At 46.6% G+C, this 13,782-nt stretch overlaps 2 protein-coding genes across 7 annotated transcripts in view; both read right to left on the bottom strand.

Moving 5' to 3' along the window:
• The window catches only part of LOC127570259 (serpin B6-like), a 46,725-nt gene extending 42,067 nt beyond the window's left edge, over positions 1-4,658 (bottom strand). Inside the window, exon 1 of the mRNA XM_052015607.1 lies at positions 4,545-4,658. The gene's annotated coding sequence lies outside the window, so the exon portion shown is untranslated. The remainder of the gene's footprint in view (positions 1-4,544) is intronic.
• Positions 4,659-7,195: 2,537 nt separating this feature from the next.
• On the bottom strand, positions 7,196-13,485 carry LOC127570263 (tubulin beta chain). 6 transcript variants are annotated; one of them, XM_052015617.1, is made up of 5 exons: positions 13,345-13,383; positions 12,644-12,752; positions 11,687-11,809; positions 10,078-10,188; positions 7,197-8,698 (listed from the first exon to the last, which is right to left on the bottom strand). In XM_052015617.1, the coding sequence occupies exons 4-5, from the start codon at positions 10,136-10,138 to the stop codon at positions 7,638-7,640; spliced, it is 1,122 nt and encodes a 373-aa protein (XP_051871577.1). In that variant the 5' UTR covers positions 10,139-10,188; positions 11,687-11,809; positions 12,644-12,752; positions 13,345-13,383; the 3' UTR covers positions 7,197-7,637. The 6 variants fall into 6 exon arrangements, with proteins under 6 accessions (XP_051871576.1, XP_051871575.1, XP_051871577.1 ...); XM_052015616.1 differs by lacking the exons at positions 11,687-11,809; positions 13,345-13,383 and adding an exon at positions 11,542-11,635 and having other exon boundaries at positions 7,196-8,698; positions 12,644-12,734; XM_052015614.1 differs by lacking the exon at positions 11,687-11,809 and having other exon boundaries at positions 13,345-13,485.
• Between the last annotated feature and the right edge of the window lie 297 nt (positions 13,486-13,782).

Below are 13,782 nucleotides of genomic sequence, written 5' to 3'. Positions count from 1 at the left end.
GAAGGGCCTGTTTTGTGCTGTATGGTTCTACGGTTCTATGGAATGAGTGGGTCTGCCTTGACTATCAACAGATTGGATTGGATAAGGGGACTGCCAGTGGTCGCATATTCTAAGAGATGTCCTGCATTTCAATGGAAAGTTGGCTGTACCACAACAGCAGCAGGGAACAGCCATCTTTAGGTTTCCATAACCAGGTGCCCAGGTTGTAAAAGAATCCATTCCCGAGCTGAATTACTGGAACACAAATAGTCCCAGAGTCACTAAGCATTCACAAGGACCCAGGATTGTGTGGTCAACAGCAAAACTTTCCTTGGACCAGCCTCCCAGCAGGTAGCCTGGCTCCTGCCAGATTCCATCCAGTGATCGGGAACAGATCCCACCCACAACATGCCTGGCTTTCCAGCTGTCCCTAACATCTGATGTACAGGGTTGACAGGACTTTCTGCTGCTCCCTGAACTTTACAGAACCTCCTTTGACAGCCAAATTTCTTAAAGCAGATCCTTCCCCCCCCCCACCCAGCCCCCCATTTCTCTGTCAACAGACTGCATGTCCTGCCAGAAAACAAACACAACTTGCTTTTGTAGCCTGCTCGTGAGCTTAACTGCCTTATGGAAGGGTTGAGATGGACAGTATATGCAACAAGACTTCCAACATTCATTTAATCAGAGCATAATCTTTCGTAGCTGTGTCAATAAAAATAGTTGGTTTGAGAATGGAGGTCAATTCTCCTCTGCCTGGAATGCACTTCAACTGAAAGAAAATATCATCCAAGAAGTGGGATGGTTGGACCACTTAAATGAAATAAAGCTTGAGATTAATCCGGGCACTCCAGTATTCTAAGTCCCTTAACTACACTGTCTGAGCAGAAAGGGTGGAATTTCAGTCCACCACCAATGACCCACACTGGTTTTTGCAGTGTGCGCATTGTGCGTGCAAAAGAGAGATTCCACCTCTGTGCGACTCCCATGCCTCAAGTTTTAAATTTTCCTTCATATTCTTCCATGCTTTCTCTGTCTCTGGAATGTCCTCCAGCCCTTTTACTCTTCAAGAAGCCTGTGCTTCGATTCCAGACTCCAGCCCTCCAGCTCTTGCATCCATGTCAGTAGCTGCTGAGCCCTAAACTCTGGAATTCCCTTCCTAGTCCTCTCAACCTCTCTCCTTCTTTAAGATCACCCTTATAGGTTAGCTCGGTGACTAAGCTTTTGGAGCTTCCTTAACAGTCTTAGAGCCTTACAACACAGAAATATGCCCTTCAACTCACCACGTGCCTATCTGTAACACTCCCAGCTTACACCACCCAGTCCATAGCCTTCTATATGCCTTTGGCTCTTCAAGTGTACATCCAAGTACTTCTTAAATGTTTGGGAATACCTGCCTTCATCACCCCCTCAGGCAGCATGTTCCAGATTCCAACTATCCCCTAGGTGAAAAATTTCTTCCTCAGATCCCTTTTAAACCTTATTCTAAGCCTATGACTTCTGGTTTTAGACATGGGGAAAAGTTTCCTACTCTCTACCTTATCTGCACCTCCCATAATTTTGTATACCTTCATCAGGTCCTCCCCTGAGCCTCCTCTGCCCCAAGGAAAATGAACCCAGCCTATCTAGTCTCTCATAACTAAAACGCTCCATCACAGGGAACATCCTGGTGGATCTTCTCTGCACCATCTCCAATGAAATCATATCTTTCCTAAAGTGTGGTGACCTCTCTTCCAACATCACCTCACATTTTTCAGGATTAAATTCCATCTGCTATTTTTCGTCCATTTTACCATTGACAACATTGATATCATAGAGTTACACAGTTGTACTGAATGGAAATAGCCCAGTCAGCCCACCGCACCCATGCCAACCAATCCATCTGTATTAATCCCATCTTCTAGCATGTGGCCCATAGCTTTCTATGCCTAGGCAATTCAAGTGCTTGTCTGGACAATTATTAAATACTGTCAGCAATTCTGCTTCCACCAGTCTCTCAGGCAGCGTATTCCTGATACCTACCGCTCCCTGGGTGTAAAAGGTCTCCCTTCAGTTCCCCTCTAAATCTCATCCCCCTTACTCTAAATCTATGTCCTCTAGTTTTATCTGTCTCTGATATAGGGAAATTTTTCCTGCTATCTACCCTATCGATACCCTTCATAATCTTATACATTTCAGTGATGTCCCTTCTTAACCTCCCTGCTCCACGGAGAAGAGACCTAGCCTCTACAGTCTTTCCTCATAACTGAAATGCTCTATCCCAGGCAATATCCTGGCGAATCTCCTCTGCGCCCTCTCCATCACTACCACATTCTTTTTATAGTATGGTAACCAGAACTGCACACAGTTCTCCAGCTGAGGTCTGACCAATGTTTTATAAAGTTGGAGTATAACCTCCCTGCTCTGGTATTCAATGACACAACTAATGAAGGCCAGCATCTCATATGCCACCTTAACCACATTATCTACCTGTACTATCACCTTCAAGGATCTATGGACTTGTACACCAAGGTCCCTCTGTTCCTCAATACTCTCTAGGACCCTGTCATTCATGGTGTTTTTGCTAGCCTCATCAGTGCCCTCAAAATGCATCAACTCACATTTATCAGGATTAAACTCCATCTTCTATTTTTCAGCTCATTTCACCAATGCATCACTATCACCCTGTAGCCTAAGACCACTCTCTTCCACAATATTAACAACTCCACCAATCTTGATGTCATCTGCGAACTTACTGATCATGCCACCTACATCCACATCCAAATTCATGTATATTACAAACACCAAGTGTCCCAGCATCGATCCCTGTGGATCAGGCATCCAATCACTAAAACAACCCTCTACCAGCACCCTCTGTCTCCTATTGCCAATCCAATTTTGTATCCTATTTACCATCATGCCCTGGATCCCATGGGCCCTATCCTTTTGGATCAGTCTCCCACGTGGGACCTTGTCAAAGACCTTTCTGAAGTCAATGTAAACCACACCTACTTCCCTCATCAATACACCTTGTTACCTCTTCAAAACATTTTATCAGACAGGATCTGACCTTGACAAAGCTATGCTGGCTATCTCTGATTAATCCTGCCCCTCAGGATTTTTTCCAATAAAATCCCTCCTACTGATGTTAGGCTCACAGGTCTGCAATTACCACGCTTTTCCTTGCTGCCCTTTTTGAAGAGAGGGTTCACATTTGCAGTCCTCCGGTCATCTGGTACCTCACTTGTGGCCAATGAAGATTTAAAAATCTCAGTCAGAGTTCCAGCAATCTCTTCCCTTACCTCCTGTAGCAGCCTGGGATAAATGCCATCTGGCCCTGAGTATTTATCTACCTTTAAGACTGCTAAGGCACCCAGTAGTATCCCCTCTTTATTTATGAAGACTTGCACTAGAAATCCACCCTCCCCTTCACTGAATCCTCCACCTACAAATTCCACTTCCTTTGTGGATACCGAAGAAAAGTGTTAATTTATGACTTCACCTGTACCTTCTGGATCCACATGCAGATTGCCCCCATTGTCCCTAATGGGCCCCACTCTTTCTCTGGTTATTCTTTCGCCCTTAATATACATAAAACAGCTTCAGATTTACCTCAGTCTGTTTGCCAGTAACATTTCATAATCCCTCTTTGCCCTTCTAATTTCCTTTTTAAGCATCTCCCTTACACTTTCTATATTCTTGACAGGTCTCCCCCTTCTTACACCTGCCATATGCTTCCCTTTTTCTCCTTATCCAACCTTCAATATCCCTCAACGTCCAGGGTTCCCTCTATTTGTTACCCCTGGCTTTCGCCCTTACAGAAACACGTTGGCCCTGAACTCTCACTGTTTCACCTTTGAATACTTCTCACTATGCAGCTGTAGACTTACGTGCAAGTAGGTGCTCCCAGTCAATCTTTGCCAGGTCCTGTCTTATTTTAATGAAGTTTGCCTTCCTTGGTCCATCCCTATCTTTCTTCCATAACCACTTTGAAATACACGGAGTTATGGTCACTATCACCAAAAGGCTCCCCGCTGACACTCCCTCCACTTGAGCAGATCATTCCCGAAGATAATGCCCATCCCTCATTGGTCAGTTTACTTAGTGTCAAAAAGCTCTCCTGAACACAGCTCAAAAATTCTGCCCCCCCCCCCCCCCGCTGTGCCTTTAATGCTAAAATAATCCCAGTTAATGTTTGGGAAATTGTAATTCACTAGTAGTAAAACCCTATTTTTATTACACGTCTCTGATATGTCTGTTCCTCTATCTGCTGTTGACTATTGGGAGGTCTATAATACATCCCCAGCAAAGTGACAAACTCTTCTTGTTCCTAATCTCTACCCATAAAACCTCATTTCATGAACCTTCAATACTACAGTAATTCATCCCTTGTGTCAAATGTCAGCCTGGATTTTTGTACCCAAGGTCCTGAATTCACAACCTTTTCTTGGCCCAGTCACCCACCCAGAGGAGCCGGGGCAATTTTATAACGTTATGGAATCTATACAAACACTGGTGGTTGTTGTTCATGAGTGGCTTTCGTTGGAGCTGCGATATCTGGTTCCACTAAACCCCAGTAAACAAACCTTGCAGAAGTTGAATCCTGGCCGGCAGAGTTCAAAGCTGCTTTTGCAGAACTTGCTTCTTCCTCACGGAAAGTCCCCTCCGCGCGACTCCTGATTGGCCAGGTCTGAAGCCCGCGGTGTGAGGCGGCCTGCGCTCCGCCGCAGAGCGAGCAGGCGAACTGCGCCAGCCCAGTTTGTTTGTTAAAAGGTGAGCAAAGGTCCCGTTGCAGGAGATTGCCCGCTCCACTCCTAATGGCACGTGTTAGGAACTTACCACACTGAATGCTGTGACACTTAAAGGGTCGGTATTGTGAACCCATCTGCTACAGTGTGAGATTTGTGGCATAGAAATTGAACAAATTCAGCAGGTCCAGCAATGGCATCAGGCTTTATTTCCATACAGCCCTACAGTCACTTGATACAACCCAGTGATCACCACTCAACAAGGTTGCTGTCTTAAGTCCACAGTCAACTTTATCACCCGATACTCATCGTGCTACATCTACAGGTGTGTACATCAGCCCACGTAGAATGGTTCTCTATAGTAATTGCCATGATGTCTTTGTTGATTGCCTCAAAAATAACGCTGCTCAGTTTAAACCCTGCAAATCTTTACAAATTGCTGGACACCTGAGATGTGAGGTTTGCTTATGGGAGTGGTTTTGAACGCAAGGTAAACATAGGGAAAGATGGGCAACCAATAATGTCTGCTGTCTGCTCAGAGAGCTCCTTCAGATAAAGCAGCAACTAAGTGGGTGGAGATAAATCCAACCAGGTGCTCCTGTAACAAGGGTGGGATAAGGCAAATGAATGTGGATTGCATAGAAGCACTGACAGCAGGAAGACGATTCCTTGCTCCCAGTCATAAAGACAGGGAGCCTCAGAACTCCAAGATTGCAAGGTTCAGTATCAACATGTGATTATTTCTATACTTCTCTGCTGCTTCCCAAGATTGCATTAATAATTAGCTTCTGGCTGGGTTGCACAGAGGAACAAAGAAAAATAGTTTACTGCAACACACACAATCATCTTCCTGCAACAGGACATGCAGGCAGGTGATAGGTGAGTCCAGGTGACGGGAGGAAGGTAGGAGGGTGGGAGTGGGGGAAGGTAGGAGGGTGGGGGAGATCTAAGAAGCTGAGAGGTGATAGAAGAGGCAAAGGGCTGAAGAAGAAGAAATCTGGTAGTGGACCATAGAATAAAGGGACGGAGGTGGGGAATAGATAGGCAGGTCATGAGGGCGGGGGAAAGGGGGGGAGGGGGCCACAGGAATGAGGGAAGACAAAGGAGGGAAAAGAAGGGGAGAAGAGGGGAGGGGTTATTGGAAGTTAGAGAAATCGATGTTGAGGCCGTCAGGTTGGAGACCACCAAGGTGAAATATGAGGTGTTGTTCCTCCAACCTATGCCTGGCCTCAATGTGGCAGCAGAGGAGGCTGTGGATGGACATATCATTGTGGGAGTGGGATGTGGAATTGAAGTGGGTGGCCACTGGGGGATCCTTGCTTTTGCAGCGGACGGAATGAAGGTGCTTGACGAAGCGATCACTCAGTCTGTGTCGGGTCTCACCAATGTAGAGGAGGCCACACCGGGAGCACCAGAGGCAATAAATTACACCCTCAGATTCACAGGTGAAGTACTGCCTCACCTGGAAGGATTGTCTAGGGCCCTGAATGGTGGTGAAGGAGAAGGTGTAGGGATCAAATGCTAAATAGTTGATTAGCAACAACTGTACTCTGAGACAATTGCAACCATCATGGTATTCCTGCATGAGTTTGCAGCACCAATGTGCCTCCCACTCCTCAAACCAAAGTAAAGCGCGCCATGTCTTTACTTTCTTAGGAAGTTTGGCTTGTCACCGAACGCTCTAACAAACTTCTACAGATGTACTGTTGAAAGTATCCTGACTGGTTGCATCATAGTCTGGTACAGCAAATCAAATATGCAGGAATGTAAGAAGCTGCAGAGAATTTTGGACTCTGCCCAATACATCACGGGCACATCCCTCACCATCATCGGTAGTATCTACAGGAGGCACTGCCTCAAAAAGGCTACATCCATCATCAAAGATCCCCACCATCCGGGCCATGCCATCTTCTCGCAGCTACTATTGGGCAGGAGGTACACTAGGTTCAAGAACAGTTACTTCCCTTCAACCATTCAGTTCTTGAACCAACTGGCACAAGTTAATCACTACTGTTTAGCAACACAATGACCGCTTTGCACTAAAACAGACTTTGTTTTTTTGTTCTAATTGTGTTCTTTCTTGTAAAAATTGTTTTATGTTTATGTTTTTCTTGTAAATGCTGCTTATATGATGCTGCTGCAGGTAAGTTTTTCATTACACTTTTGCATACATGTACTTGTGCACATTGACAATAAACTCTACTGATTTTGAACTCACACTATGTTTGTGAGCTTAAAGTAGAGGGGCTGGATCTACTGCAGGCTGCATTGTGCCTGAGCATTGAACCTATGATCACCCCCGGGTAGAACTCAGTACGATAACTGGGCGGCCAGATTTAATGGAAACTAGTTTACCATTTTTAGACTCAATGGCTCAGGGAAAATATTGCATGGATATGGCAAATGTGTGGGAAAAGAGGATGGCTCTTTGGTGGGACTGCCAACAGTGGCAATAGAAAGAGGAGGGAAATGTCAAGACAGGCAGAGAGAAAAGCTGGAGGTGGAAGTTAACTTGTTTTAAAGGTATTGCTGATCCTGTGCACAGTAGGTGACAGGAGGTAGCAGAGCCTACTGATGATGAACATGTCCAAGGACTTTGTTCATTTATTACACAGTGAAATCATGTAGTACAAACGAGTAAGCATTCCAAACCAGGTGTCACTTCGAAATTTCATTGATTTTAAAAAAAAACTAACTTTATTTGACACGTTTTTAAAATCTTATCAGTGATTAGCCAAATGGAAAACATCTTCTGCTGTCGAATGTGTCACAATTGTCAACATGGTTCCACAGCAACTTTCCTACCAGAATTCTATGTTAGACATTCACAAGATTTACAACTAAAACCACAATGTGTCAAGAGATCGAAAGGAGAACAAAACTACAACACTGCCAGCTTCCACAGTAAGGGGAGGGGGAGGTGCCAAACCTTCAAGCATCCTCGTCGCCTTCTTCCTCCTCAAACTCGCCTTGTTCATCAGCTGTGGCATCCTGGTACTGCTGATACTCCGACACCAAGTCATTCATGTTGCTCTCAGCCTCAGTGAACTCCATCTCGTCCATGCCCTCACCCGTGTACCAGTGGAGGAAAGCTTTACGGCGGAACATGGCAGTGAACTGCTCAGAGATGCGCTTGAAGAGCTCCTGGATGGCCGTACTGTTGCCAATGAAGGTGGCAGACATCTTCAGGCCGCGGGGTGGAATGTCACACACAGCCGTCTTCACGTTGTTGGGGATCCACTCCACAAAGTAGCTGCTGTTCTTGTTCTGGATGTTCAGCATCTGCTCGTCCACCTCCTTCATGGACATCCTCCCCCGGAAGATGGCGGCCACGGTGAGGTAGCGGCCGTGGCGGGGGTCGCAGGCCGCCATCATGTTTTTGGCGTCAAACATCTGCTGGGTCAGCTCGGGCACGCTGAGGGCTCGGTACTGCTGACTCCCGCGGCTGGTCAGTGGTGCAAAGCCTGGCATGAAGAAGTGGAGGCGGGGGAAGGGCACCATGTTGACGGCCAGCTTGCGCAGGTCGGTGTTCAGCTGCCCCGGGAAGCGCAGGCAGGTGGTCACCCCGCTCATGGTGGCCGACACCAAGTGGTTGAGGTCGCCGTAGGTTGGGGTGGTGAGCTTCAGCGTGCGGAAGCAGATGTCATACAGGGCTTCATTGTCGATGGAGTAGGTCTCGTCCGTGTTCTCCACCAGCTGGTGGACGGAGAGGGTGGCGTTGTAGGGTTCCACCACCGTATCCGACACCTTAGGGGAAGGCATGACGCTGAAGGTGTTCATGATGCGGTCGGGGTACTCCTCACGGATCTTGCTGATGAGCAGTGTGCCCATGCCGGAGCCGGTGCCTCCACCCAACGAATGGGTGAGCTGGAAGCCCTGTAGACAGTCGCAGCTCTCAGCTTCTTTCCTGACTACGTCCAGCACGGAGTCCACCAGCTCAGCTCCTTCCGTGTAATGGCCTTTGGCCCAGTTGTTGCCTGCACCGCTCTGGCCTACAGGATTTTGTTCAACAACAAGTGTTAGTTTTAAAATACCTTTGCTGCTTCATAGCCCAGACGACTCAGGACATCATGCCTGTACTAGCACTTTCAATGAGCATTCTAATTAGTCCAGCTGCTCTGCAGACTCCCAGGTAGATATGAAGGAATTGGCATCCAATTCAGGCCACCTTGTTGTTTATGAAGATGTCCAGATCTGTGCAGTCAACTGCCGGTGTTTTTGCTCTTGCCCACTGCACAGGTCATCCACTGCAGGCACGTTGGGTTGCTGGACACCAGACACTGGACATTGAGCCATTAGAGCAGCTAGAGGCTGTCCGTCATGAAGCCTCACTCTCCACTGGGTCTGTGGAGGGGCCCAGGACAGACCAGGGTGAACCAGCTTCTACAGACATTGGCAAGCTAGGGGACAGCAGGTCTCCCACAGTGGGGGAAGCACCCCTCCACCAGCTCATACACAGACTGGTTCACTCATCAGGTCTTCAAGGAAGTGAGAACCACATCTCTGGCTGTCAGGATTCTCTGGCTGTAAACCAGCACACTCCCAACCTATGGGTGAAGAGGCACAAATGCACCTTGGAAAGACTGTTGGGCAAGCTTCAGACTGAAAGTGAGTAACTTTCCTTCTTCATTTAGACCTTACAAAATGATGGGTTTACGGGGAAGGTGCTAGTCTGGAGCAGAGGGGTGGGGCTACATTTGTTGTGGATGTGCACTGGGCTGGTGTTACCATGGAACAAACAGCCTGTCTGCCCCTCCAGGGAGGTCCAAAGACACCAAGAGGACTGGCAGCCTTGCACTCTCCCTTCCAGCCTCAGTTCTCTGGCAGAAACTGATACAGCAGGCTGGCAGGTATGTGTGTGGGGGGGCCTTTCTTCTGTTTCATTGTTTCATGCATGGTGATGGACACCCTTTTTTCAGTCTGCACCATCACAGCAGACAGCCAGGTCCTGATCACATTTCCTGCTGCCCTGAACTGATGAGGCTGGGCTCATTTACAGATTTACAGGCCAGTGACTTAATTCCAATTTAAAAAGTCCTCCTTATCAACTCACTCACCACACTGGCCATGAGCAGCACTGTTAATTTAATTTGCTAAAGGGAACCTAACTCATTTCCCCGAAGTGGGAAAGGACGCTTCCAGCTCATAAGTAGACAATGCTCTTGTCGGTGCACCGATGAGCAGCAGCAGACAAACATCTCAGTTCCAGTGAATGAGAAACCTGGAGGGGAGAGACCTTTTCTCCCCTCAAACAATAGCAGAAGCTCGATTTTTGGCTGTTCCATATCAGCCCTAGCCTTTAACAATCACTAGCAAGGGCAAAAAGATACTGAAATAACAATTCTAGTCCTAAGCATGAAAGGATTCATACCGAATACAAAGTTATCAGGTCTGAAAATCTGCCCAAAAGGCCCAGATCTGACAGAATCCATTGTGCCAGGCTCCAAATCCACCAGAATGGCTCGGGGTACGTACTTGCTAACTGTGGGAGGAACAAAGTGACAGCGTTATGGAGTCCAAGTTATGCAGTCAGCATCATCTAACAAAGGCAGGCATTGTGCTCAGTCAGAATTTTAGATGGAAGACAAAATATTTTGTGTGCAATAGGACAAAATAAATTCCTGAACTTCATTAAACCAGCACAAGGTTATGTCTTGATTTGCAGTGCAGCATACTGGTGTGAAGCATGTGTCCATTCTTAAACCCCAACAATTGGGGGAATCTTCTCCAGTGCAATAGGCTGGAGGAAAGGATGGGCAGCAGAAAGGTTTCCCTCTGCAAGGAAGACGTGGGTTGACAAGACCGCTTGGAAGCTGTCCAAATCCACAAACTCTGCTCAGAAGCTACTATCACAGCAAAGCCACTACAAAGCCTTGGCTGTCATTATGGTATGGAGCAATTAAAACAAAATAATCTTCAATTAAAGTCCTCACCTCCAGCATATGCCAGCACTGCAGGAGGTGACTAACTATACTGAGGGTGAACATTGACTGAGGCAAGAGTGTTCGGAGATGGATTCATAGATAAGGGGCTGCATAACAGACAGGGCTCATAAGACAGGGGAGCATGGACAGCCCATCCTCCAGCAGTAAATTCCCCATTATTCCTGAAACAAAAACATAGAAAAATGGGAGCAGGAGTAGACCATTTTTCCTCGAGCCTGCTCCAGCATGCGATATGGTCACGGCTTCTGTTCTCTCCCCACACCCCTTGATGTGTCTGGAGACCACATCATCCCCAAGTGAAACCAGTTTTCAGAGAACAACTCAGATAAACACCAGCACGTCACACCATTCTTACCTGGTCATGTCATATTATTATCAGTTACCCAGTCACACACAGCCATCATCTCCGCTACTGGAGATTGAGCACTGATTCCCATTATTATTTAAGAATCTAATATTAATGAACCATTGTTACAGTCAAATTAAAGTATCCATGTTTCTGGATACCAATGTAGATTCTTCAAAATTTAAATAAGGCTCTTTCTTGCCACAGGATTGTAATATTCTTGAATACAAATGAGTAAAATCTAAGGTTATTATAGGTTTATCAGATGTGGAAGCAGTAGACTTTATATCAGTCTTGTAGAGAAATTTCCAAACTACTTCATTCTGACCCACACGGTCCTGAGATAAATTTGCAGGAATGTAGCGTTTAATATTGGGATAGAATTAATCAACTGGCAATTTCGGCACAGACGTTGTGGGTTGAAGGGCTTGTTCCTGTGCTGTACTGTTCTGTTTTCTAATTGACCCCAATGTGACACCAGTTGAGAACCCGTTATCAAGAGACTATTAATCACATGGCTTCCAGACGGATACATTATACTTACACAACAGACTCCCCCATGGGCTCAATGCGTTCATCCAGTGAGTATAGTGTCAAACAGGCCTGAAAGTTGACAGTAGCAGGGATGCTATAGTTTTCTGCAGGAGAGGATATTCATCCAGGAGGTCAGACAGCCTGCCAATACTCACCGCCACATTAACTCTGTTACTGGGTGGTTGGGCAGCATCTGACGTCACCATTGAGCAGAGTGGCAAGGATTAAAAAAACTAAAAACAAATGAGAAATAGACCCCACTGCGTGACACAGTGAAGCTATATTAGTTTTGTTCAGGTCGACATTGTTAAATATTCTACACCATGAGGCATTGCAATATACATTAACCAAACAAATAGCCTTGTCATAACTGATGACACTGGTAGTCAGTCAAGCTAGCAAGGTCAACACAGGATGAAGGGATGAAGTATAGGACAGATAAATTGGCAGCCAGGGTTTTGGATTTTGTCTCATTTCAATCCTGTTTCCCAATCCCCAAATTGCTTTACTCGGGTTATTAATTCAAGGGATCTTCAAACATTTGAGGAGGGCACACAAAGGAAAATCATATTCCCAATCTTACAAAGACCCTATCCTACCAAGGGCCAAACGCACATCCCACAAAATAGTGCTGCGATGGAAGAGATGTTTATCAGATTCGAGCAATAGTGTCTGCTCATCAAACCATGCTAACATATGGGCAGTAATCTGATAAACTCACTGGTATCCTGGGGTCTTTCGGCCTCCCGAGAACAACTGAAAATTTCCTTAAAATCTTTAATCGATCGCTGTTCTCCCTCTTAGGGCTTTTGTGTAAAATGGGCGGTTTTGTTGTGCAATCTATCGATGCAAATACCTTTGAGGATACATTGCAGGGGCTTCAATCTGTGCATTCAGTGATGTGCTGCTAAGCTTCTTGGGGGAAGAGGCAACACCCATCCACTCTTTACAGAAAAGGGCGGCTGCTTCCAATTCCCACAGGACTCTGATGAAATGAATAATGGACGGTGCCTGGGAGAGAAGGTTCGGCAGGAAGAATGAAGCAAACGTGTCCCATTCTCCCGGCAAAAAAAAACGTTAAGGAGGAAGAGGGGAGGAGGAGAATCCGGTACCTGCCGCCTCGTTATAGTAGACATTGATTCTCTCCAGTTGTAGGTCGCCATCTCCCTGGTAGGAGCCGGTGGGATCGATGCCATGTTCATCACTGATCACCTCCCAGAACTGGCGAGACAGAAAACAGCATAGTTATTGTAGAGATCCTCTCCGCTAACCCCCACCCCGGGGAAGCTGTTGGACAAATTCCCCACCGCTACCAGCCAACAAAGACTTCCACTCACGCATTCACGTTTGAGAATTCAATATTACTCTTTTTCCTCCGGCAAGAAACAAAAAAAAATCCCTCCTCCCAAACAAAAATCTCAGGGAGCATTGAATAGGGTCAAACACTGCTTCAGAATCTAAGATACCACAGCAAATTTAACCAAACCTTACGTTCCCTGTGAATGGTCCATTGTAACATTCACAGTGGCTGCTTCTGTGAAATCCTTTATATCTGATCCCCATAATGTCCATACAGAAATAAAGACCCCCATTGCATTTAGCAAATCGGAGACAATATACGTAATAAATAACCTTTTAAATGGCGCATTATGCGAAGGATTTTAACAAAGGCACGATTTTTGCAATCTCAGCATGAATGTATTGTCTTTGGAGGATTTTTTCAGCCAAAATATGTTCCCCGCAAGATTTAAAACAAAGGAAAGGTTGAGGGACACCCCAAAGAAGACTGGGCGGGCCCGCCTGAGGGTCGTACCTTGGCACCGATCTGGTTCCCGCACTGGCCGGTCTGAATGTGCACAATCTCCCGCATCTTCAGCTTCGCCGCTCACTCACACTGTGCAGCGCTGCCTCTCCGCAGCCCAACAAGGAACCCGCAGCCCCGCCCACCCGGCAAACCTGGTACACCAGGATTGGAGGAGCAAGGACTGGAGGCGGGACCTCTGCCACATATGACATGGACCAACCAATCACAGAGCACCAACGTCCTGCCCAGTGACTCACACTAACCCAGATGCTCTCCATCCTTGGGCTCCAATGCAGGGGTTGGTGGGGTGGTGGAATATTCCAGCACAGGGGAATTTTACGAGAATGTTGCCAGGACTCGAGGGCACGAGTTACAGGGAGAGGTTGAGCAGGCTGGGATTTTATTCTTTGGAGCGTAGGAGCCCGGGGGGGGAGGTGTATAAAATCA

This window comes from Pristis pectinata, chromosome 5 (genome assembly GCF_009764475.1).
Source record: "Pristis pectinata isolate sPriPec2 chromosome 5, sPriPec2.1.pri, whole genome shotgun sequence".
NCBI classification, from domain to species: Eukaryota; Metazoa; Chordata; class Chondrichthyes; order Rhinopristiformes; family Pristidae; genus Pristis; species Pristis pectinata.
Note: the sequence above shows the minus strand (reverse complement) of the source record. Positions and strands in the feature narration are given on the sequence as shown.

What these genes read in the sequence shown, in the direction of transcription:
- LOC127570263 (XM_052015614.1), bottom strand. Translation starts at nt 13,401, where the DNA reads ATGCGGGAGATTGTGCACATTCAGACCGGCCAGTGCGGGAACCAGATC. An exon ending in GGAACCAGATCGGTGCCAAG is followed by an intron (nt 12,753 to 13,344) that starts GTACGACCCTCA and finishes CTGTCTCGCCAG; the next exon opens with TTCTGGGAGGTGATCAGTGA. An exon ending in CTACTATAACGAGGCGGCAG is followed by an intron (nt 10,189 to 12,643) that starts GTACCGGATTCT and finishes TTCCTCCCACAG; the next exon opens with TTAGCAAGTACGTACCCCGA.